Genomic DNA, 26,408 nt, shown 5'->3' with positions numbered 1-26,408 from the left:
AACTGGAAGGCGGGGCCGGAGCCGGAGCCGGAGCCCTCCATCTATCGCTATCCCTCTATTTCCCTGTCTCCGGCTGCCGCTGGAGGGGCCGCGGCCGTTGGAGGGGGCGCGGCCGTTGGGCGGCGCGGCCATTGGAGGGGGCGCGGCCGTTGGAGGGGGCGCGGCCGTTGAGCGGTGCGGCCCTTGGGCGGTGCGGCCGTTGAGCGGTGCGACCGTTGGAGGGGGGGCGGCCGTTGGAGGGGGCGCGGCCGTTGGAGGGGGGGCGGCCGTTGGAGGGGGCGCGGCCGTTGGAGGGGGCGCGGCCGTTGGAGGGGGCGCGGCCGTTGGAGGGAGCGCGGCCGTTGGAGGGGGCGCGGCCGTTGGAGGGAGCGCGGCCGTTGGAGGGGGCGCGGCCGTTGGGCGGCGCGGCCGTTGACTGCAGTTCCCAGCGGGCGGCGCGGGCGCACCACCCTCCGCACCGCCTCCCGTGCGCGGCGCCGGCGCAGGCAGCACCATGGCGGCGGCGGCGGGGCCGGGGCTGCGCTTCGACGGGCGGGTCGTGCTTGTGACCGGCGCCGGAGGAGGTGAGCGGTGGAGGCGGCGCGGGCGGCGGAGGTGGTTCTCACCCCGCCGCTGTGCCCGTCGCCCTTCCGCGGCGCCGCTGGCGGCCGCGAGCGTTCGCGACCTTCCACCGCACCGAGGCCTGCGACGACGCCTCGGAGGGAGTCGGTCTCCGTGTCCTGCCCCACGTCGGGGCCCTCCGCGCGCATGTGCCTTTCGAAATCGTGTCCTCCACAAAGTTATGTCTCTGTAACACTGAAAATCGGAGCCGTTTGCACAGTTATGCCTCTGTGCCACTCAAAATTGTGACCTTCGTGCAGACGTGCCCTGCGCCTCTGGAAAGGGCGATCTCTGCGTGGTTGTGCCTCTGTAATACTCAAAATTGGTGCCCTTTACATGAATGTGTCCCTGTGCCACTCAGAATGGTGACCTTCATGATGTGTCCCTGAGCCGCTCGGAGACAGTGCCTTTCCCGCAGATGTGCCATCTATGCCTTGCTTACCTGCAAGAGATAGCGCAGCACTTGGCACTTAGCGGCCCTGGGCACCCACCTGTGCTTAGCATCCCAATTCCTTCCAGTTTTGCCGTGGACACATGAGTTAACACCTCTAATGCTCCTGCACTCACACACTATTGTCCTGTTGTCTTGTGGTCCATGGGTGCCAGTCCATCCTGCTGCCCCTGACCTGGTTGCTGAGGCGGTATGGAGAGGTGTGGCAGCCCAGGGAGAGGGCAGTGCAGTGTAGGAGGCAGGGAGATGCTTTCTTCTGTTTACAGCAGGGCCAGCCTGTGCTGTCTGGTGGAGGATGCTGGGCCAACCTCTCCCAGAAACGTGGTTATGCACTGGAGTGTGTGGTTTTGCCAGGAACCTGTTTTCTTGTTGTCCTTTAAAAAAAAATTTTTTCCTTTCTTCCCTTGAATGCATGCTTTGGCTTTTGCCTTCTTGAGTACTTTCAGTGTGGAGGCACGAACTATGAGTTTGGAGTAAAACGTGGCAAGAGGTTGCAGTTGCTCTTAACAACCAAAGAAGTTTGCTCCATACTCTCTAAGAAGGTCTTTTCTTCCTCCAGGGTATCTTGCAGAGCTGCCTGTAGCAGGAAGGGATGTTTTGATGGCCCAGATTACATTATTTCTTGCAGGGGAGGACCAAGTCTGTGTAATTTTATGGAAAACCATGTACGTTTGTCTCAGGTCACTTGAATATTGCAAATGTGAGAAGATTTGGGGCCAGATCTTTGTACAATGTCTTTTTTTTCCAGTTCTCTTACTGGTGTGTTTCTGTCTGCATAATGGATCCCACTGAAGTAAAATTAAGATCCTAGATAATAGCAAAACACAGAAATGTTGTCAATAACAAATGTCCAAGAAAGTACTGGACAAAACAAAACTGTATAGGTACAGAGGCAATTGTACTTCTAGGTTCCTTTAAGACGTTTGTTAACAGAGAAGGCTGTCCTTGGATGTCTTATTAGCAACAGCTTTGTGAAAAGTGGTTAACTGAACTTCAACCAGGACGAAGGCAAGTGCTCTTAGCTTCGTCTTAGTTCTTATCTGGCTTTTTCTCCTTTTATCATTTTTTTATAGCTTATTTTATCATGCAGATAAGATCTGGAGGATTATTCAAAACATGTGAAAGATCAACTTGCTCATGTTTAAAATGAGATCTATTTTCACAAATACACACTAGCATCTAAAAAGTTTCTAGACAAATCTAGCTTGGAATATTTTTCTTGTCTGTTGTGCAGATGTGTTATTATTCATCTGCTTTCAGAGGTCTGAGTTTTATTACTTTAAGATTAGTTCTAATGCTTAAGCTCTCTACCCTTGATTGAAAACATTGGCACCTATGATATGATCTGGATTTTGTACTCTGCTCAGTTAGTGATTTCTCAAAAAATTATTCTTCTGCTGGGACTTCAGTTACATCAGGCAATAGATGTATGTATGTATCCCTCGTGTGTTATGGAAGCCCATATGGGTTGTGAAGAAAATTTCAAACTGTTCGTATATTTACATAGAGAGGTCAGTGTATTTCAAAACAGTTTAAGCACTTGTGGATTTTGATTTTTTGCTTTTAAGAGCTAATTTTGTTTTTGAGGCACAAAGAGATATATAATTATCCTTTGATCATTAAATATCAATGTGTGAAGAAAAAGAACCCTTGTCATTAATTTCACTAACTTCTGATATGATAAATAATATCTCTGAAGTAAATCATTAATCATAACAAATAACAAATGTTTAATGCCCCTCGAGTCCAAGTCAGAGTAAAGGTGCAAGATTTCTTCACATTTTGTATATGTGGGCTAAAGTGACTTTCTGCTGTTAACACTAGGTAAACCTGTGGGTGGATCTGTCACATCTGTCACAATTAAGTGATTTGTTTTTATTCAAATAATTGAAGTATTTTTTAAATGCTTTTTTAGTCACAGTTTTTTTCAGCACATATGTTCCTTTTTCAAATCTGCAAGGCTACTTGAACTATGAAAGTATCTTACTAGCCTAGACAGTAATTAATTAACTTGAAACATCTCCTTCTGCTAGGATAAAAAAAACTAGCAGCTTTCTGTGTAACAAGTGTCTTTTCTAACACAAATTTAATGCAGGCAGCTTTCCACGATGATTCCTCTGGCTGTGTTAACAAGGAGTGAGCATGGGCAAACTTTTTTTTTCCTTTGAATAGATGCTACATCTTGAATTTTTCAGATTGTTTAATTTCATGTTTTGAATTTATGCAGAACTTTAACTTCTACCTGAAATAGAGCTTTAGATCAAAGTGTTTATGCTAATTTGGTAGATCTTTTTTAATGCAATTCATTTCTGTATAGCTTTCTTTATGAACTGGAATGCAGAAGACTAACTTTTTTTTTTTTTTAAATTAGGATTGGGCAAAGCATATGCTCTGGCTTTTGCTGAAAGAGGTGCTTCTGTAGTTGGTAAGTTTTATGCTAACTAAGGTGCTTCTGTAGTTGGTAAGTTTTATGTTAACTAACTTAGACAAGAACCTTTGCCTTGTTCAGTAGCTGACGTTCAGCAGTCCGTGCCCTTTCTGACAGTAACCTTTGCTATTTATTTTTTTTTTGTCTTATCTCCTGAGATTTATTTTCATTTCTAAGCTATGTTTCTTTTATGAAAAAAGTAGCCAAAGCTTGACAACGACTTACTTATCTGTGCTGGAAAGTTGATTTGAGTTGTTATCATCATCATGGCCTGACTTTCGTCCATATGCACCAATCTTTAAGTTGTGATCAGGGAACGTATTATTTCAGATGAGCAGTACTCAGAAACTTATGTTATGGCCATTTGAAAATGTGAACTTACCTTCTATAATTATGAGAGTGTAAAGCAGTATTAGTCTAGAGAGTATTAGAAAACACAAAATGTGCTGAAAGCTCACTGTACTGTTTCCCTGTGCAAAGCTGTCACTTGTAAGAGTTGTATGGTTCCAAAGATGGTCCCAAATTTACTTATTAGCAAAGGACTTCTTTGAGTTTCATAGTAACTTGATGGAACTCTTTTCAAAGATTATTTAGTCATATAAACTGCCGTAATCACAAGCTAATTCAGATATTTAAATCATACTCTTGTACACTGTTCAGCAGTTGCCACTTGCAGTTTTACTGTTTCTGAGTGAATTTGTTTAGGTATAAGGTCGAATAGACTTTACTGAGTATGTAATTAAACTTGAAAGAAGTTGCCCACTGATTCTAGTAACTTCAAATAAAAATTCCAGTCTCAGTTCATAAAATTTCATAAGGCATTTGTTTTACTTTGCTGATTAAATACAAAATGTCTATCTGTAGGTAATTTAAAAAAAACTTTAAAAGAGTCTAGAGCGTTTGTTTTTGGTAGTTGCTGTCTTTGCTACTTACGTACCTGCTGGGTTAATGAATATTTTATCTCAGGTTCTTATTTAACAAGAAATAGGTTATTAAATTGCCCAAATCTAATGTAGTTGGTAATTTTCTGACATATTAGAGTCATCTGAAAGAGAATCTATTATAGTGCCTGACTGTTGCTATTTCTCCTTTAAGTCTTGGACTTATTATTCAGTATCTAAATCAGTAATTTCAGAACTGACCGTCTGACCTCACTTGCACTTGATCTTTTTATTTTTATTTATTTATTTTTAATCTCTAGAAATAAGACCAAGAGGATATCTTAGGAGTGGATGTAAATACCTTTAGAGGATTTCAAGAGGATGGGGCCATACTCTTTTTTGTCGTGCACAGAAGCAGGACAAGAGACAATAGATACAGCCTGAAGTGCAGGAAGTTCCACTTGATTTTGAGGAAGAACTTCTTCACTGTGAGAGTGACAGAGCTCTGGAACAGGCTTCCCAGAGAGGCTATGGAGTCTCCTCTGGAGATCCTCCAAACCGGCCTAGATGCCACCCTGTGCCATGTGTTCTAGGTGTCCCTGCTAGAGCAGGGGTTTTGGACTAGATGATCTGTCTCCAAAGGTCTTTTCCAACTCAGCCATTCTGTGATTCTGTGGTTAATGTGATAAGAAAATAACAGTGATGAATATGAAGATATTTATTGGTGTTGCTATCCCCTACAGTGCATGTTCAAACTATTAGTTCTTGATCTATTTAGTTCGAACCTGGAAAGCAGTTTATTTCCTTCTTATTTTGCATCTTTTTCTAAGGTACTTGAGTGTATTGTTGTGTTCTTTCTTAATTCTCTTTTTACTTTTGGCTGTGCAAATCTTCGAGATTATCCGTGTGCCTGCATTGTCCGTGGGTATGCACATCTCTGTGTGTGTGTGTGTGTGTGTGTGTGTGTGTGTGTGTGTGTGTGTGTGTGTTAAAACTCCATGGTATGTTCACTTTGAGATTCATATTTACTTGGATGGATTTTTTCCACTGTTCCACATTTCTCTTGAAACACTGAGCATAAAACTGAGTGCAGAATTCCAGATGAGGCCTTTTTACTTTTCAGTAGAATAGAGGGCTGTTATCACATATACTGCAAGCGACGTTCCTCTTCAGATGTAGAGTTTCTTATTTATTGATTTATTTTTAAAAAATCAATTATTTCACTTTGTAAGATATAACAGATTTAAGAATTTACAGTTGCTGCTTAGCATCAAGACCAGGTACTGTTGTTCGCTACAACTTTGCTACAACTGAGTACTTTAAGTCTTAAGTCTATACAGAAGGCACAAAACTGAAGTTTCATTATTGAAGAAACAGTCTTCCTACTTTTTTCTTATTAACTTGTTCTTTTTAAATCTGTGAATCTGAGTTTCCTCTGCTGAATTCTGTGAAAATTTGCGATGTGCCAATGCAGTAAACCATTGCAGTGGTACAGTGCAGGTCCCATAGGTAGTGGCACTTGTTTGCTGTGCTCAGCAAACTGGATACAGCAGAGCTGCCTGTGTCAGCCGGTGCTCCTGCCCCTGCTGCAACAGGATCTGAAGTTCCAGGGAAGGCTCTTCCATCGTTGTTCACGATTCCTGATTTGTTCTGCATCAAAACTTACAACTCGCATCATAGCTTCTCGGTTAAAGAGAAATCATGAGCAAAGTCTCCTCAATCTTATTTACAGCTCATGCAGTAGCTCTGATGAAAGAACAGAACGACCTGTGAGTTGTATGCTAGATCTTAATCTCCAAATTATAATGATACAATCGGAGGGATAAACTTGGCAGGTTGAGGAAGTTCAGTGCATGGCAGGGGGGAAAATAAAGCCTTGTTCTGTTTCACAAGTTATTTTAAAAACAATATAGTATATTGTACTTTTTTAAAATACAAGAACAAGACAATTTGTTCTTCTGTAATTATCAGAGATTCTCAGTGGGATCCAGGGGCAGCAGGTTTTGTTGGTATTCTTTAAGACATTCAGTGTGATAATGCGATAAGGAGAGACCATGGAACCTATTGAATGTTAATTATGAAAAATTCTTTTCACAGTGAATGATCTTGGAGGTGACTTCAAGGGATATGGCAAAAGCTCCTCAGCTGCCGACAAAGTTGTTAATGAAATCAGAGCAAAAGGAGGGAAAGCTGTACCCAATTATGGTATGTTATTTTTCCAGACTAAATTTATTATTTCATGTACAGGAATAATGGATTGTATTAAATGACAAGCTGACACACTTAATAAAGGACTACAACCAGTTTATCCATACTATATAAGCACAGTGGAATATAGTTTTGTAGTAGGGAGGGAGACATTTTTTTAATTAGTACTCCGATCACTTTCTTTAACATTTTCTGTCAATATTGGGACACTGAAAAAGTGCCAGCAGCAGTAGTCAGAGGCAAAATGGGAGTTGGGAATGGACTATTCTGAGATATTTTGCTTGTTGTTTTTTTTTTTTTCTATTACAGTAAACATTGTGCAGTAGGGTATGCTTTAGGCCCTATACAAATGATGCCTAAATTTTAGATTACATAGGTATAGGTTCCAGTTCTTTTAAACGCAATGGAATTAGCTATTAATATCCTAGAAGTGCAATGTACACAGTTCATTCTACTTGGATAGTCAAACTTTTTATTTTTTAATAGATTCGGTGGAAGATGGTGAAAAGTTGGTGAAGACAGCACTTGATGCTTTTGGGAGGATAGGTACTGTTATCTTTTTCTTGTTTTCTGGTAACTTGTTTGCAAGTCCAAATCCTTTATAAAAAGTGCAGTTGGCAGAAGTCTGTGAAATACAGTGTGACTGCAGTTGAAATCACAAGTTTTTGATATCTTTATCTCTAAGTTAGTAAAACCTGAAACTCAAATGCAGAGAACTTTCACTTTAAGTTTGAGTGGCAACTGCTTTGTCTTAGTGTTTTTTAACAGAAGTATAAAGCTTGAAATAAGACTTATTTTTTTTCTTCAGAGTTTTGATACTTAATGATAGATAATTTCTGTCTTGAAAGCTTACAAAGATCACCAAGTACTGTAACTAGTTGTCTAAACTTAGGATAAATAGTGGAATTAAAAAGTCTGCCATGTTTGGGAAGCTCTTTAGGCCATGTGAAAATCAAAATACAAATTAAGAAAACTTCAGGCATTATATTAAACAAGTAAAGCTTCTATTTTGAATATGCTTCTCCTATTTAAGTATGACGCTTATCTAACTTTGTAATTTAAGTGCCTGAAAGTATGCATGATCCAAGCTAATGGTAACTGAAGAAAGTGTTGTCATGAGTTGTTATAATCCCACTTTCTCATGCAGCTGTGCATGTCCTCAGCGGTGATTTTTGTCAGAGTAAACCTAAATAGTAACAAAGTGGATGGCACAAACTGCATAGTGTAGAGGACTCTGGCACTTGAAGCAAGTTGTAAAACTGAGCAGAATGGCTGCATCCTTTAGGTGTTGTGTTCCCAGGTAGCCAGTACTTCTCAGTGCCCTTACTGTCAGTCTTTGTTCTTTTGACAGGCTGAGTCCTGTCTCCAAATATCTTGTTTTTCAAATCATTGTTTAATGATAGAATGACCATAACCAAGAAAAGGAGCTCTAGAATAGCAGCAGAAAATATCTGTACAGTGTTAATATATGTCGTGTAGTTTAGTTTTAGAAGCAGGAGAAAAATTTGATTTAGATAATAAGCTTGTATTTACTGATGTAAATATGTTCACGTAATGTGTTTTTTTTTTTTTTTCAGACATTGTTGTAAACAATGCTGGGTGAGTAAATCTGAAGTTTTGTAGGTTTTTTTCTTTTTTTTTACTTTTTCAACTATTATATGTCACATTTGTTTAAACACATAGTTAACTTTCTTTCTGATTTTTACCTGATCATGTTTTCTAGGATTCTAAGAGACCGTTCGTTTGTTCGGATAAGTGATGAAGATTGGGGTGAGTTGATGAATTTGGAGATTCACTTACTCTATGAAAGATGAAAGGTGCATACCTCACAGTTGCACAGGCGAGAAGGGGACACTAGCTATGCCCGAATGTAGAGAAATGCATTTCACTTGAAAGCTCATTTGTAAGCTACCTGTGTTTACTTGCCTATCTGATTGCAAAACAGATCTGTGCTACAGTTCATGCTAGTGTTACACAATTCTGGAGTGTAGGAAAGGCTCTAACTGCCACTCCCATGTACTGAGTGGAATATAGAAATCGGTCATGTGAAAAACAATAGCTCCTGTGATAAGATTGCATTTATGGCCCACTGTCCTCTATCTGAATGCTAAGCAGCCTTGAAAGACTGAAAATTAACAAGAAAGAAACTTGATGTGCAAGGAAGAGGGGGAATCTTCACTGAGGTGGAGATGATGATGAGGCAGTTACTGGGCAGGCTTTTGCAAATAGGAGTCCAGCTTCTGCACTACAGTCCTTACTCGAGTGTGTTTGAGCAGTAGAATTTGGATGCTTGTGAATCCTGTAAGAGGAGGAAGAGATTATCAGCATAGTTGACGTTAATGTTCAGGCAAACACTTCAGAGTGATCTATAAAGAAAGAAGGAAACCCCCTTTCCTAGTAACAATTCGAGAGTGTCAGAGAATGCAGTTCTTGTTATGAAGAAGAAACATTGTTTTTTTCAAGCTCACAAATGATTTGTTGGGTTTATTAAACTGCCGTTAATTTGATCCTAGATATAATTCATAGAATTCATTTGAGAGGATCATTCCTGGTCACTCGAGCTGCATGGAATCATATGAAAAATCAGAAGTTTGGCAGGTAAAAATGTGTGTCTTCTCTTCTCCCTGTCCTACCCAGCGAGGTGTGGCAGACTGCATGCCCTGACAGTGAAAATGTTTCCTGTCTTTTTTTTTCTGCACTGTCCCTGGGATGAACAAATACAAATGTGTGAGATCTTATCTTTTCAGTTCCACCTTATCTTTTCACCACCACCTCCATGCCCAGAAACTTTTAAAGTTCCTTTTCATGAAAGTGCATATATCCCAAACAGGAGCTATAGGGTTATAGAAATATCATTTCTCTTAATTAGAAGTCATTAGAACTCTTTGGTGTTATATACATGTGGCTGCATGTCTAAGAGGATTTCCTCCTACTTTCCATTGGGAGGTGCATCCAGTTCTGCTTGTGATTCTTGTTCTTTGGAAGGAAGACCATTTGTTTCCCTTTCTGCAAAGGTTTTTGGTTCTAGAGCTTTCTTGTGAGCAGCTCAGCTCAACAGCAGTAGTACTAGAGGACAAAGGGCAAGATTCAGCACTCCTACTATAAACATTCTCCTCCGCTCATGCATTTAGCATGTATATTAAATTTAATATATTTATATTATAAATTTATAATTTATAAAATTAATATATTTAAATTTAAGTTTTGTGAATTTTATAAGAATGCAGCTGCCTTCCATTTGTAAGAATGAGGGTTTTAAGATAAAGCCACTTTTATGGAAATATTTTTTCTGCTGACTGCTGAAAGCATTTGTTATTTAATATTACCGCATGAAGTACTGCTAGAATGAGGAAAAAAAAACAGTTAAAAAAAAGAGTAGCTATTGGACTTTTGCACTGTAACTCAAAACCTTCAGTGACTTCTTTGCCACTACTGTGACTGCTGTTCAGAATTTGATGTTTTCATCAGCCAAGCAAGTCATCTGTTTAGTAGCAAAAATACAAAATAATGCTTTGATTCTTATCTACATGTTTCCATTTGCAGGAGTATGGAGATTAAACAATATTAAAGACAGAAAATAATGTTGTGTAAGTAAAAACTTGAATGTAGTATTTAACTTTTTTTTCCTTTTCTGTTTCTAAGAATAATTATGACTTCCTCTGCTGCTGGAATATATGGAAACTTTGGCCAGGCTAACTACAGTGCTGCAAAACTTGGCCTTTTGGGTCTTTCAAACACAATTGCAATAGAAGGTCGGAAATACAACATCCACAGCAACACAATAGCACCTACTGCTGGATCCAGGCTGACCCAGACTGTCATGCCACAAGGTGAATTATCTAAGGTTAATGCATCAGTTACAAATACTTTATATTTCAAAAACTGTTAATTTACTCTTCTCAGGTTACTTCTGTTTTTCTTTGGACTCCCAACTTCTGTATTTTGTTTATTATTAGAAATTCTTATTTTCTGTCTCAAGATACAAAGTAATTTTTGTAATTCACAAAACCGAATGTCAGTGCTTTCTAATTATAGCCTCTTTTGAGTCTTCTTGAGTCTTCTTTGAGTCTTTTGAGTCTATAGTCTCTTTGAGTCATCTTAAGTCAATGGAAAGGTTTGTTTTAGTAGGAATGGAATCAAATGCATTTGTAGAGTATCTACATTTGTTATAATTTTGTCTGATGACAAGATGTCTTAATTGCACGTTTCATATATGTAGTTCTTGCCTTCAGGAGCAGCAGGAGATGATGATGAACACAGATGCCTAATATTAGATATATGTGAATTACACAGTTGCTAATCTTTAAACACTTGAAAAAAATTTAGCAGAGAACTGCTAGAAGCTGCTATGAAGAATGTAATGCAAGACAAAAGATGAAACTGTGCATAAAGAGTAAATTTAGGATTAGCAGACCAACTGCTTATTTGGGCAAATGATCAAAAGAAATGCAAAGAATTCAGAGAAGCCTCTGCAAGACTGCTTTCAGAGCAATTGCAGGAAATTGCTCTGAAAAAGTGTTCTAGAATCAGCCTATTCCATCTGTCTTTCCCCCCTTTTTCAAGTGATGGAAAAGCCCAGTCTCTCGTTCTAGGGATTTGTTTCACTTTTTATGTGTGACGTAATTCAGGCCTGTAGATGCAGGTCTTTTAAGTCTAAAAAGGAGTTCAGTATTTGCAATATGAAGATATTTACATACAGTGATAAAACCACCTCATAATTTTCTTTCCCATTCATGGCTTAGAGTGAAATCCTTAGGTTTCCCTAGAGGATAATTTGTTATTGCTCCAGTCACTTATTTCTTCCCTCCTTCACAATTTTCATTCCCTCCTGTCCAATATTTTCAACTGTTCCTAAAGATGTGAGCACTGGAACTAAGTAAATATTTTAATAGGTCTTAGCAATTTGTCCTTGGAACCATACTCAGTACCCTTCTTTTATGGATTCTTAGGTGTTCGCAAGCAATTAGGCTGTAGCATTGAAATAGCATTTTCAACTTCTGGTCCATTTTACTTTTGCTCTTACTAGTAGTGTATATGCAGTCTCCATCTCCTGGGTGGTATGTTTGTGAGTTTATTTTATTGCTTTTTTGTTTGTTTTGTTTCAGCTTCTACCAGCACTTTCTCAATGAGTTTTACAGTGAATTAATTGCATTACTAATGACAGTTTAGTGCTGTTTTTTTTGAAGCAGAACAATGTCGTGAATTAAAGTGCTTTAGAAAGCTTTAGGCTTTTGTAATGCACTTAAAAATTTTAAAGCATAACTCCATAATAAATAATAATTATTATAATTAATAAATAAATTCTGTCTTCTTTTACTATCATGAAAGCTCTAAAAATGAAATTCTATTGCTTCAAATCTGCTATTAAGAAATATTTGTTATTCTAAACTTTTCAACCTGTTCATGTCTAAGGTTATATTTAAAAATGCTAAAATACTAACTGACATTTAAGCCAAGAACAACTGTATCTCTGTCGCTGCCAAAACAATATTTTCAAACCTGAAAAATAAATTTATAAATTTTTCAGGTCTGATCAGTACTTCAGGGAGTGGAGTATGTCACTTCCAAATGAGTTATTTCTCAAATATTCTCCAGTTTCAGTTCTTCTCATGTTCTCTCTTACTCATGACTGAATATCAGATTGAAATATTACTTGTGTACAACTGTGTCTGACTTATGGTGTAGCTGTCTTGTCTTGTTTCATGTTGCTGGTCAGTAGGAGTGTCCAAGCTTTGGCCTGAGCTTCCTCAGCTGAGAGTTTTCTCAGCTGCTTGGTTTTGCTGTCTTGCCCTTACAGAGTTCTAAACATCAAGATGGTCTTTCATTTTTCTGGTTCAGAACTAAAGTGATCAGGTTTAGGGAAAATACACACCTATCACAACTTGTTCGGATAAAAAAAGATCTTCAAATGTTTCATTTCATTTTTTTTCACTGCAAAACTGTGTTGGTTAAATTTTGCTTGACTGTAGCAGTGATTGGAACATATTAGAGTAATAATTTGGTAAAGTCATATCATATTTACATTGCATAATTTTGATTTTTCTCTACTCTTTTCCCTGCCCCTCTCCTCCCCCCCCCCCCCCCCGCCCCATTTATTCTAGATCTGGTTGATGCTTTCAAGCCAGAGTATGTTGCTCCCTTAGTACTCTGGCTTTGTCACGAGAGCTGTCAGGAAAATGGTGGCCTGTTTGAGGTAATTTTTTTCTTGCATGCTGGAAATTAATGATTTTCTTTTACTCCATACAGTCTTAAAATTTTTGCTAAGGCTAAATTACCATATGATATTCTGGCAGCATAATGATCTCAAAGTGTCAATTCTGTACTGCTAACTCAGCATAGAGTAATATTTACCTTATTGTTTTGCATATGACAAGTATGCCAGGCAAAAACAAACTTGTCAAATGCTGATATGTGCTCAAAATATTATCAGTTATTACAATTCTTGCTGTACCTTTTTAAATATACATAGACCAAAATTACGTCTTAAGTAATGCTTTGGTCATGCCTAAAATAGATCTATTTTACTAAGACAGTAAAGGCTGTCTTTACTAAGACAGGCTTTTCTTTTACTCTTTTCTCTAGTATAAGGTCTTCTTCTTTCTCTAGTATATTTTGCAAATACCTCTGTGTTGCTATTTTTTTTCCTGTGAAAAGGAGGTAAAAATGAGAAGAGAGTCCTTGATAAGATGTTTCTCCTTCCCTCTTTTTTAAAGTTGCATTTCCCCTACATGTTATGGGACTGAGGAAACAAAAGTGCTATATTACCTGGGAACTTTCTATTATATAGAAAATAATGCATAGTTTGCTGAGCTTGCCCTATGATGTTTTTCCTGCTGTAGTTGTCAAAGAATGCAGAGTACTAGTCGTAAGTGATATTGAACAGATGGTATTAAAAGTTACTAGCTGTTACTAGCCTCTAAAAGATATAGTTATGATTCTTTTCTCACATTTGAAATTCTCTGTCTCTGTGAGGGAAAACAGGCAATTGTTGAAGTTGCATGGTAAAGTATTTTTAAACATTTAAAGTACAAGATACAGAACAGCAACTAAACCAATGCAGGATTTGCATTTTCTGATTCCCTGCAAAGACTAATTTTTCTTGTTAGCTTATAAATGGATGGGAATAGTTATCTGCTGTCAATATCTTTTTCTTGAGATTTTCTATAGATGGATATATATATATATATGAATATATATATATATATGGATAGCTTTCTAGTGCTTGACTAAATTACAATTAGCTGTATTTCAGAAAATTCTCTGTATCGAGCTTGTTCCTGAGCTGTAGGAATACACATGATAAGGAATACACATGATAAGCTGTTGATTTTTCTTTCTTGACAGGTGGGAGCTGGATGGATTGGAAAATGTAAGTCTTTGGGGTGTTGCAAGATTGTTTGTTTTTGGTTTGTTTTTATTAAATGTGGCAATGAAATTATGCAGCCTATTTCTCTGGTTTCCTCTACTCAAGGCACTTCGTTCAGGGAAGCCCCAGGGTCCTATTTAGGCTACTAATATTAAGTAAAAGAGATACATTTCATTACAAATTGGAAATTGTAAAAACTGTGTTCACTGTGCTGTTTTATGCTTTGAACTGGTTAACAGTGATTGAAAATCTCTCTGGGGTACTAAGGATATCTTGAAGCTAGGAATGTTCTTGTTTCTTATTTTTATTTACTTTTTTTCTTCTGATATATACATATGGCCCTTTCATGCCATGGAAAATGGATGTAATCAAAGAGTACATCATACTAGTTATCTACTACATGATACTAGTTATCAGACTTTTTAAGCTCCTTGCCACTCCTATAAAAATCATATCAATATGCACTGACATTTTGAGGCAACTTGCCTTGTGAATACTGGATAGTTCTGCCAGCTAAGTGTACTCCTTGAGTGACTCCATAGACTAGCTTAGGTATGAGAGGAGAGAATACTCACAGAAATAAATGACTGCTGAACAGATGGATAATTTAGTTGAGTGTGTGAAAGCTCATAAACTCTTTTCCAAATATATAGAACCTAGTATAGTATTCTTTTTCTTAAAGAAAGGACTTCTAGGCCTACATGAATACTGTCAACATCAGCAAGGTTTAAAAAGTAGGACCTTAAATACAAGAAATTATTCCCTCTTCTTCAAAAACAATATTCCTCCATGCACATGCACTTGAAAAAAACAGTCAATTTTGTCAATTTCTGACTGGCTATGAATGTTGTGATGATTCAGGATCATCACTGTGGGTGTGGATAGCATATTAAATAAATTAAAAAAACTGGAGCAGAAGTCTGAAACCTTTTGCTCCACAAGACATAGGATTTTCATGCATTTGAAAATCTCTACCTCTTCTTCATCTCCGGTCAGAAGAGAAGGACCTTTTTTCATTATTGTAGCGGTTTCTGGTGATATCGTTAAACTGAGCACAGGTTTACCAATGTGACCGTATCCGTTGGCTACTGGTCCAGGAAATCAATATTCTTGCAGAATTGGCTTCATATTTACCTTGCCAGCATCTTTCTCTAAAATGTCAGCATTGAGATATGACTGTGAGAAAAATGTAGAGATGCTGGCTACTCTATAAACATACTTGATAACAAGCAGTTATAATATTTTTGTTGCAGCCTCCAAAGACTTTCAGAGGATCTTAAGCAGCAGTAGCCAAAATCATTTCAGAAGAGAATATCTCTAAATGCAAACTGGCTGCAACTTTTTTCCTAGATAGAATCCAAAACTCGATGAAAAATATCTGAAGTGCAACCCATCTGTTGTTGACTCTAATGAAATTTAAAACCAATGTTACTTTTTTATCTAAGCATTAGTTGAAAGCAATGAGCCGTTTTAGTTTCATTAAAAGTAATACCATTGAGTTATATCAGAGAACTTTTAAGCTGTTTCTTTCCTCTACAGAGTTTGAAATGGCCTCGATTAACAGAGTTCTAAAGAAACTAAAAGTTTCCTTGTTTCTTATTGTGATAACTAGCTTGAACACTCTAGTCAATGTCTCCCACTTCTCTCTTTATCAGTGCGCTGGGAACGATCCTTGGGTGCTATTGTCAGAGGAAAGAGTCATCCAATGACCCCTGAAGCAGTGAGAGAGAATTGGGAGAAGGTCTGTGACTTTGATAATGCCAGCAAACCCAGGACTATCCAAGGTAAAAAAGGCTTTGATAAGGTAGATAGTTTGTGCGAGCAAAGGTTAAGAGATTACTTTCTTTTACTGAAACATTTCTTTAAATAAAAAGTCTACTAAATTATTTCTACTGTGAATGTGCAACATTAACCTGTGTTCTTTCAGTAAACCATGCAGGCTGTGTTCTATCTTTCTGAGACTTCTCAAAAAGTCAACCTCAAAATATGTCAGTGTGATGTGCAGGTGTTTAATATGCTTGGTAGTGTGTGATTATTTAGCCAAAGGGTTGAGTATTTTCCAAATCAGGAGATGCTAACTTGCAGGTGGTTTCAAGGAGGAGGAGAGGAAGCTTCCCCATTTTCAATGCCAGTTGAATTTCAAAGATTTCTAGATTATCAAAATACTCAGTACATACTTAAGCAGTTTGTCTTGAAATCCCTAAGATTTATAGAAACAGAAGGCATATCTATTTTTAGATGCATCAAACAAATCCAGAAGAGTAGACTGTCTGTCCTTTTCCTCAAATCTTGGTAAAGTGGCTAATTGAGCAGTAGTTATGCGTTCTCACCTGTCTTCGGCTTACTATCCTTACTCTTTCCAAAATGTATGTCAGCTTGTAATGTTTTCTCTCCAATTGTGGAATGAGACTTAAAACAATAGTTTTTCATCAGAGATGTGCTGCCTGACTGAATGAAAACCCCATGATTATTTTCTTATGTGTAAGAATTAGCAGAAGAATTTACAAAATTCTGAAGAAATTATTTGATCAAATTTAATTTTTAAATTTTTAAATACTACATTAAAAAATTTCCTACTATGAGAGTCTCTACTTAATTGCCTACAGGAATTCAACTGTTAAAGAAGGGAAACTAATTAGAGTACTTGCATTAAAAATGAAAAGCTACAATGCCTAATATCTGCAAGTTCAAACTCTCTCAGATTTCATTAAAATCTATTACCAGCATTAAGTAATTTGCCACTGTGAAGAGCAATTATATACTAACCATTATGTGTAATTATAAAAAATATAATTGGATAAAGCACTTGCTTGTAATTCAGTAGAAAAATCCCACAATCAATCAGAGATGCTAATCTTGATTTATAACTCGGGCATACTGATAAAAGCATTTGACTTTAATTCCTCCTAGATTACAAAAAGTAGAGCTGTCATATGAAAGGTAATTTCTCCTACATCTGTAATAACTATGTATGGCTGAATATTTGGGTTAATTTTGAAGTGTTTTTATGTAGAATTTTCTTTTTTGGAAGCATGGGGGATTGTCATCGTTTTCAGAAAAACAATGAATTAAATGTTCAGTATGTAGTTTATGAATAATAATGTATTTAGAACCCCGTTTAGCAACCGTTAGTGTCTGAGCTGGAGCATACTTATATTTGTTTTTCAGCTATTCGACAACCGAATCTTTGAAGGCTGAGAGGAAGTGTGATCTTCCTGTATTAATTAATGGTGATCCTTTAAAGAAATTAGATGACTGGATTCTTAAAACCAGTCTAATTAAGAAGCTGTGATTGCTTTTTCTCCTTCTTTCTGTCATTTTGTAATCTTTATAAGCACTTTCTGAATTTCTAGGTTTGGCTTGTTTTCTTGATATCTAAGCTAAGCTGCTCTTGCTGTAACAGAATGATTTTATAAGGTTTGTGCAATTTCCAGTAGCAGGAAATACCTAATTGTCACTTGATTTGGCAGTTGATGTAACTTGTTTAAATTTTTCGGGTATCATGATGATGTGCTCAGTAAAGCAATCATTCCTGATAGTTTGCATTCCTAGTTGTCCTTCATCCTTCTGAATGAGCGATTGTGGATTACACGATGATCTTCTGCCCTGCTTCCACCTCACAAGTTCTCTGATATAGTTGATTTGAGTACGTTGCTATGCATATAGCCTCTTCACTTTGGTTTAATGCCTTAGTGTCTTTGGATGTTCTCTATAATTCTTGACTAAACCTACAAGCCTAGTTCTTGATGTCCATGAAGAATATCTAGCAGTTCCTGTCTGCTTCTGCACGTTTCTATTTATAGTCCTGTTTAGCTGGCAAATTAGGCATACGATTACATGTATCTTCACTGCATTATGTACTTGGAACAAAAGAGAAATCTGAGAACAGACTTTAAGAAAAAATATATCTGTGTGACTACTTAGTCCTCAGAAAGTCATAGAAACTGAGGATTTAGTTTTGCAGTAATATGCATTCTTCTCCTTTGCTTTGTTAGGATTAGAAGATAACAGAGTATTTAATCCAGTGTGAAAATGTCACTGCCTTTGAGGCAGCTATGAATCTGCCTTCTGTGTAGCTTTTGCCTGATATGGATGATGATGCTAATAATTATCTTGTTAATAATTAAACTGAATTCATATTTTTTACTTACTCTATACTGTTTTAGAATCAGCTAGAAATTTTCCCAGAAGATAAGCAATGCATAATCAAATCCTTAAGGTTAAGACACAGAATGAAATTACAGTGGCTTTCCAAGTTTCTGTGCATCAGCTGAGCCACTGTAATGGACTTCGTGGGTGCCCTTAGGTAGCAGCAATTGCGGATAATGTGACTTGGCTGAGCCTTTACCGTTTGATTCATGATCCAATTCATCGGATTCTCATTTGTAGCTGGCTTAAGCTCAGTTGACAAATTTGTCAAGGTAACATAATTGCATATATTGAGTTACTTGGAGGTCATGGACCCCCTGTACCAGACCATGCATGGAAAAGACCAAATTTGATGTGGTTTAGGACCTCTTGAATGTTTGCTTCATGAGTGATAGGTAGCAGTAGCTATTTATCAAACCCACTGCACATTGTCATGTTGCCTCCTTGTATTACCTCTCAGTCAAATCTAGGTCTGGTACCTTGCCAGGATTCTGTCAGTGTCCTATGCCCCCTTTCTTATGCGCAATATCTTATCCTACGTTTTTATCCTCAGTTTTGAACGTGCCGCCTGGTGAATGTAAGTCTTGCAGGTCTCTGTCAAGCTGTTGTGTTCATGTGCATTTTTACTTCTCTTAGAAGCTGGAGAGGTACAAAAAACAATTTAAGTATTCACCTTGGCTGACTTCAAATTTCTGGCTGACTTCTTAGACTGGTTTCTGATGTAAATTAATATAAATATAGTTTAATTAACATAGTTCTTTTCCTGCATGGAAAATGAATTGTAGAGATAGAGGAAAACATTCAGAATCAGTTGGAAATCAAAATGTTTTCTTCACATAGATTGTAAAGATATATCTTTCTAATGGCTTTGGTCTACTTTTGCAAGAAGGGTAGAAGCAATCTATTTCTTCTCCCAGCAGCTCAGTATTGTCTTTCTGTCATACATTTCATGATTGATTTCATATTAAAGGCTTCTTATCAATTACGGTTACAGCCTTTGTGCTTTATGGAAAATGATAGTGCTTGAGCCCCAGCACTGAGTTTAGAAATTACAATTCAGTTAAGAAACTGAGATGGATACCTATGCATTGCTAGCAAGCCGTTAAAAGTAGTTAAATAATGCGTTCCTCCTTTAGATAATTCCACTGTGCATGTTTTTCAGTACTTTCTCTCTGACCCTTTGTAATACCAAAATGTTCAATATTGATTTTATACCTATTGAGTTTCAAGGAGACAGACATCTCTGATGGCTGGCATTTACCGTGTCTGAGCTCTTTATCTCATCTATGCTTCATCTCTTGTAATCTTGACATTCTTGAAGCTTAATTGGATTTTTTCTTTACAATATCCTCTTCAGGAGGAAGATCCCTGCCAGGAGAGATGTCCAATTACTTATACTGCAAATAATTTTCAGGACCAAGAAAAGTATATTAATTTCCAGATGCTTACTTATGAAATATCTGGAAAATAATCATGGAATCATTATGCTTGGAAAAGACCTGCAAGGTCATCGAGTCCAACCTTAATCACCAACCTGCCTGCTAAACCATCTCCCTAAGTCCCTCATCTACACTTCTGTTGAACACTGTTGTGGATGGAGACTCCATGACTTACTTTGGCAGCCTGATCCAGTGCTTCACCACTCTTTCCATGTTGAAATTCTTCCTGATGTCTAACCTGAACCTCCCCTGATCCAGTGCTTCACCACTCTTTCCATGTTGAAATTCTTCCTAATGTCTAACCTGAACCTCCCCTAACACAACTTGAGGCCATTTCCTCTTGTTCTGTCTGTAGTTGTTTGGGAGAAGAGATCAACCCTCACCTCACTGCAGCCTCCTTTCAGGTAGTTGTAGAGAGCAATAAAATCTGCCCTGACCATCCTCTTCTCCAGCCTGACTAACCACAGAACCGTCAGCTGCTCCTCATAAGGCCTGTACTCCAGCCCCTTCAGCAGCTTAGTTGCCATTCTCTGAAAATGCTCCAGGGTGTCATGTTTTTCTTGCAGTTTAGGAGCCCAAACCTGAACACAAATGATAATGCTCATTATCTTTTCTTAGTACCATGGTTATGGGAATAAAACCAGATTTTTGCTTATATATTCCATTTGCCTAAACTGTTACTGTGTAGCCTGTGTTTGAAGATTTGAATTAAGTATGTCATAGTTGACTGCTGGTTGTACAACTAATAGAGCGGATAGAGAGACTCTTTACTCCTAGATGCTGTGCAGATGATTATAAAATGAAGCACTGTGCTCAGTTGGTAGTTATGTATTCATTTTGTTTAAAAACGAATTGAGAAGTAGCAATCTAAAGCTCATTTGCTTTCATGCTTGTTGCATGTCAAATTGAAGTATATTATTTCTACTTATTTTCAAATGATTTTTCCCTTCTTTTTTCTAGAGTCCATAAGTGTTTTGAATGATGCTCTAAGTCAGATAGAATCTGAAGGAAATGTTTCTATGAATGCCACATACTCTGGTTCAGTCACCTCTTCATCCGTTAATGCTGTAAGTACCTCCTTTCTATGAGGCGTACATACCTGTTGCTGCAGCAAAGAGGTTTATCCTTTTGGTGATCAACATCCACTGGATTGCTGTCTGCAAAAAGAAGGGTGTGTTTAAACTGTGAAATGAAAAGTGGAACAAGAATTAGTTTCAGACTCCCTTCTTCACTTACTGATAGTAAAACTCTTGAGGTTGAACATAACTAAACACTCTCTGATACAAGTGCATATGAATTCTCACAAACATCTTTAATTAGGATATTGCTCAGAGAAGAGAACAGAGGCCCACTAGTCAATTTGTTTTGTTCATTTGTTTTTGTTCTCTGTCTGCTCTTTTATATACACACTTAACGTTTACTTTTCCTAATTATGTTACAGTGTTAATTATTTCACTCATGGTTAATTTTCAAAAAATATATGTTACATGGCTGGGAGCTGAGTCAGGTGAAGTTTTACCATTTTTTCTTGAAGTAAATCACTTGCAGAAAAGTATAATGCATTGTGATAGGGCTTCTCACACTGCAACAAACACAGGAATGTGTTGCAATGTATTTGCTAATTATACTATGCATTTACATTTGACTTTACTTCAAAAATTGTTTGATATGAGTTTGATATCAAACAAAATGAATTGTTTGATATGAGTATTGCAGAAAGAATACATGTGTAATGTTGAAGAGTACAAAGTTTGATTTTATGCTGACTTCTGATTTCTAGGCAAACATTATTGGCCGGGAGTTGGCTACCAAGGTGTATACATACAGTCACTTACAACCTATTCTGTATGCTCTTGGTGTGGGAATGTCAACTAAGGATCCAGATCACCTAAAATTTCTCTTTGAAGGAAGTGAAGAATTCTGCTGCTTACCTAGCTTTGGAGTCATTCCTGCTCAGACTTCTATTTTTGATGGTGTTGCTTTGGATGGTTTTAATGGACTAAATTTTGATTTCACGAAGGTATGAAAAAACTAAGTAACTATTTTTGTTGTGCTTTATGAAATTATAAATTGATGGCAATTAGCATATTTATAATTTTTATAAGCGCACTGTCTTCTAGGAAAGGAAAACTCAATGTTTTGGATTTTTGCATCCTAAGAAGTAATTCAGTTAGTTCCCTTGTGTAGGCCACGTTTTCCTAAGCTGATATGAATTTTCCAATTTTGTGTTAAATTCTACTTTATCATAAATATATTTTATTAAACCTAATCACTTATATCTTGCTCTGAAAATATATAATATTGAGGAGGAAATTTTTAAAAAGTTTTATTTTGTAAAATGCTGTTTTCTAATAGTAGCTGTATACTTTATAAAGCTATATCTGTAATCACTGTAGTCTCTAGGTTAATCTTTAACAGTTCAAACAGTAGATTAGGCTATTTTTTCTTAGTATGCTTTGAAGTTCTTACAGTATGCTAACTCCCAGATTTGTCTGTATGAGCTTGCAATATTTTAGTTTGCCTTTTGAAATACTTGTGTTCATTTCTAACTGTGATGGGAATAGTAGTAGACTATATTAATTGTAATAGCTCTGCCTGTCTTTACATAGATGCTGCATGGTGAACAGTACCTGGAGCTGTATAAACCACTACCAACCTCAGGTCAGTCCTTTGTGTTGCTAATTCACTTGTCACAGTGAGAGCTCTTTTAGTAGCCACATTGTAGTTGAAAGTAGGGAGACAGTTTCAAACCGGATTTGTTGCATATACCTTTTGCAAGGAGTGGGAAAGAGTAGAGGCAGGAACTCTGAAACTATTTTTTGGAAAAGTGAGATCAGACATTGCTCCTTGGCTTTATTCTTAGTGCACTCATGCCTAGGATTTGAAATAATAAAAGTAAATATGTAATTGTTTTCTGTTTACGTGGTCTGAAAAGGAATGAGCTGATTATTTAAGCTAATGATTTAAGCTGCGCGCTCTTCTCCTGTTGCTTCATGCTGTTACTCTTATCATTTGATATTAACTTGGAGAACTTTCTGTAAGATTGTATCACAGTAGTTTTGTAATGCTTACCTGAAATGGACAAAGTTTGTCTTCTATTTCCTCTAAGAGAATAAGATTTAAATTATTAAGAAGGAATGGACGTCTTGATGAGGAGGCTTGAAAGTATTTCCTGTTATTCCTATCCAAATTCCCAGGATATTGTTTACTAAAGCAGAAAATTCTTTTCCTACATGCAACACTTGACTGGTGGTTTTTAGATTCATTCAGGATATGTTTGCATGTATCTGGATTTCTTCTTTAGCTATTTTTTTAAATGAATTTTTCCAGAATGTAGAAGATGGAAAGAAAATGAACCAATAACAAATGTCTTTTGTGAAATAAAAAGGAATTGTGCAAATATTAATTTAATAAAAATGTGATAGCAGATTGTGAGGACACAGTAAAGCCTTTTTCACTTATGCCTCTAATTATATACATGGCTACATATCACTTTAGAACAGCAATCTCATAAGACAGAAAGCATGTCAGTCAGTACCAGTCTTTGTGTTGAGCTTTTCTGTAGAACTGTAATCATCTCAATGGTCTTGAAGTTAGTGGACATTCTTTGTGATAGGAACTATTGCCAGAAATTTAATCTTGTTATTTAAGAAAGGCAAAGAGAGAGTGGCACAGTTCATTGCTGAAGCAAAACTTTTAAATGCTACATGTATTCTTATTCTCTTACAGGGCAACTAACTTCAGTTTCAACTGTTGCTGACATACTTGACAAAGGTGCAGGAGCAGTCTTGCTCATAGATGGTAAGAAACCTCATGGTTTGTTTAAAGGGCACACAGTTAAATTTAACAAGATCATTGGAAGCTTATTTAGAAAAACACAGTTTAAAAGTAGATTAATGAATCTCAAATAGTCCTGTGGTGACTGCTCACCAGTATATGGATAAAACTTTTAAAAGATGCTTATTTTCTTTACTCTGTCCTTTTGTTCCTTCTATTTTTATTTTCCTTCTTTATTTGACTAGCACTAAACCTGTCTGTTCCTGGAACACACATGAGTTGTGATTTTCAGCACAGTCTTAAAATCTTCTCTGTACCTGGAAATGAACAGTATTAACACTAATGCAAAGTTTAAGGCTTACTGGAGTGGAATAGCCAGAAATTGGAAATAGCTAAATCTTAGTGATTCAGTGTAAGAAGATCAGAACTTGCTTCAAAAAGTGGTATGACCTTAGATGAAAGTTTGCTCAGAAGTTCTTTTTATACCTGATACTAGTTCATGTTTTTTGTATGAGTTGGTAATGTGCAAGCTATGGATTCTTAATGGTTTTCTAATACATCGTATTTTATGGCACAGTTCCATTATATTGAAATAAACTGTTAATGCTATGTGAAATGCTGAAATAAATATTAATTTCAGACCTATGTTGTCAGACCTTCTTAACACCTTGAATGTTGTCAACATTTTGATAGCTCTTTTTTTATATTTTGATATTTTCATATAAAGAAAATTCATTGTAACGTTTGAAACGAATCATCAGCCTTCAGTAGGTAGGCAATGACTTGCCACAAGTCATGTTTAAAAGCGGCAGTTCTGTAACTTGTTAAACCGTGTGGACACATTTGAAGCAAAACTATACACCTACTATGTTACAAAAGAAACAGGTCAAGATGGAACAGACAGCATTCTCAGCATTCTTTGCCTTCTTTCAGTGCATACCTATTGTGGAAAGGAGCTGTTGTGTTATAATCAATTCAGTCTGTTTTTTGTTGGAGCTGGAGGATTTGGTGGAAAGCGAACATCAGAAAAAGCCAAGGTAAATTCAAGTTTATTCGTATTTTTAAAAATTCTTAATATGGCAGGAAAAACATATGCTGTATGAACTAGAAATGATAAATTAACCTTTGAGCCATGTAGCAGTGCAAGCTCAAAATCAGTCTAAATAGTTTGGATCATGGATGAGTCTGAGGAGAATGGTACTGTTTAGGGCTGGACACAAATGATTCTGACAATTAGGAAAGAAGTGAATTTCAGAACATGCTACCAATTAGATATTTCAACATTTAAATATCTAAAATCATAGATATTAGAAGCTTAAATGAGAAAGATGAGAGACTATCTGACAAATGTTTAGGATCTGAATTAAGTTGGCTTGTTAGTTCTGAATAAACCGAAAAGTAAAAGAGACTTTGAAAACTATTTTGTACCAGACTATGTCTGGTAAAGCTGCTTGCTTCTCAGTAGGTATCTAATCCTGTCTATAACACGTTAATAACAAATATTATCTGAAAACTCTGTTGCTTCTCAGGAACTAAGGATACTTGCTTCTATTTGCTGAAGGATCTGCAATAACTACCAGTCATCTATGGACTTGGAATTAGAATCATAATAGTAGTATCAGAGGTTAATTAAAATTTAAATGTATATATTTGGAATAAATGTTGTGTATGGAAACCTCATCTGCAGGACTTGCATAAAATCTTTGAGAAGAAGGCCTTTTGAAGTATATCATCATGCAGACTGTAATGTGAAGTAGCTAAATTTGACCCAATTCACTTGGGGAATTCAATTAATTCACTAAAAGTATTAAAAGCTACATCAGGTTATACTACTGATCTGTCCAAGCCCTTAAACTCCTACTGCTGTAAGTCAGGTAGAAGAGGCCATCTGTTCAACTGAACCATTTGGCAAAAGTCATACTGACTTTAAAATTTAAAATTTAAGCTTTGCAAGCAAAAGAAACCATCTGTTTGTGTTTAATCCAAATAAAGATAAATTAAATGATTAGGAAAAAATGAAAAAAAATCATTTCTTGTTAAAAGTTATTCAGAGGGTTTTTTTGGGGGGGTGAGGTGGGGAGAAGTCTTATTTTTGTTCTCAAAGATCTTCAAGCACCTGCTTGAACAAGTTCAGAGAAATGGCTTTAATCCATATGTCTTGGTACTTTCAGTTATCTCTGAGCTTTACCTCTTGCATGCGTAGCAGTAAGAGCAGGATTTTGTGCTGCTATTGTTTAAGCATGGGCAGGGAAGCAAATGGCAGGAAAGAGAAGGAGATCAGAGAGGGCTTGGGGGCCTGCTCCTGAGCTGCTGGATTGTGTCAACTCGGCTCGCCAGAGAGTCTGTTTTTCTGGCATAAACCCATGTCTACTTTCCTGCCATGACTCTATAGCCTCATGACTCTATTTCCACTTTCACTTCACGACTCTCAGTCCCAGTAAGGAATACATGATTTCTTTCCTCAGTCTAGCATTGCATGGGTATTCTGCTGCTCCGCTTCAGAACATTTTAGTTTGTGTGTGTGTGTGCACGCGCATGCAAAGCAGAGCACTGCCTTTCATACTGAAAAATAGACTGTGGGCTAGAGATAATTCTGGGTGTACATATGTGGAAGGTATATTAAGATTTAATACCGATCAGTTGCTTTTTGTATGTTAATACTGTTGTAATAGATATGACTATGTTTATTATTGAAAGGTAAGATTTTCTGCGGTAAAAAGCTTTGTTTTTGAGGGTATGCTCTGATAGATGGTGTTAGGTTTAAGGTTGTAGTTTCAGAAAAAAACCTCTAGGTGTAGCTCTTTATAAAGCTAAGAGTTTGTGTGGGTTTGGAAAGCATCAGGAGAAAAAAAATAAAAAAAAAAAAAGTGTGTTTCCCTTGGAGTGAAACTCCTCCATCTTGGGAGAGAGCTAGCAAGTGAACAAACAATGTCACATGGATGCATAGTATGTTTGTCCAAATGTGTGAAGTATCTATTCAGCTTCTTCATATAAACATAATATTTAAGGAGAGATTGGTTATAAGAGCAGGGACAGCTCTGGCAAAATATTGTTCTAGACTAGAGTCTTCAGGCTCTGCATCTATAGGCAGCTGGACAACTAGGCCTAA

At 37.2% G+C, this 26,408-nt stretch overlaps 1 protein-coding gene across 2 annotated transcripts in view; it reads left to right on the top strand.

The window, feature by feature from the left end:
* Nucleotides 1-493: 493 nt before the first annotated feature.
* The window catches only part of HSD17B4 (hydroxysteroid 17-beta dehydrogenase 4), a 60,832-nt gene continuing 34,917 nt past the window's right edge, over nucleotides 494-26,408 (top strand). Inside the window, exons 1-16 of one of the 2 annotated variants that reach the window (XM_026052861.1) lie at nucleotides 494-563; nucleotides 3,423-3,476; nucleotides 6,458-6,565; nucleotides 7,055-7,114; nucleotides 8,146-8,167; nucleotides 8,292-8,338; nucleotides 9,082-9,166; nucleotides 10,211-10,398; nucleotides 12,670-12,761; nucleotides 13,913-13,937; nucleotides 15,590-15,718; nucleotides 20,483-20,589; nucleotides 21,303-21,542; nucleotides 22,132-22,183; nucleotides 23,252-23,323; nucleotides 24,233-24,336. In XM_026052861.1, the coding sequence (XP_025908646.1) occupies nucleotides 494-563; nucleotides 3,423-3,476; nucleotides 6,458-6,565; nucleotides 7,055-7,114; nucleotides 8,146-8,167; nucleotides 8,292-8,338; nucleotides 9,082-9,166; nucleotides 10,211-10,398; nucleotides 12,670-12,761; nucleotides 13,913-13,937; nucleotides 15,590-15,718; nucleotides 20,483-20,589; nucleotides 21,303-21,542; nucleotides 22,132-22,183; nucleotides 23,252-23,323; nucleotides 24,233-24,336 (1,455 nt within the window). Of the gene's footprint in view, nucleotides 564-3,157; nucleotides 3,188-3,422; nucleotides 3,477-6,457; nucleotides 6,566-7,054; nucleotides 7,115-8,145; nucleotides 8,168-8,291; nucleotides 8,339-9,081; nucleotides 9,167-10,210; nucleotides 10,399-12,669; nucleotides 12,762-13,912; nucleotides 13,938-15,589; nucleotides 15,719-20,482; nucleotides 20,590-21,302; nucleotides 21,543-22,131; nucleotides 22,184-23,251; nucleotides 23,324-24,232; nucleotides 24,337-26,408 lie in introns of those variants that run through there. The other variant, XM_026052862.1, reaches the window with a different exon arrangement.

This window comes from Nothoprocta perdicaria, unplaced genomic scaffold (assembly GCF_003342845.1).
Source record: "Nothoprocta perdicaria isolate Ctin4 unplaced genomic scaffold, notPer1 scaffold_92, whole genome shotgun sequence".
Lineage (NCBI taxonomy): Eukaryota > Metazoa > Chordata > Aves > Tinamiformes > Tinamidae > Nothoprocta > Nothoprocta perdicaria.
This window is presented reverse-complemented; position numbering and strand designations above follow the sequence as displayed.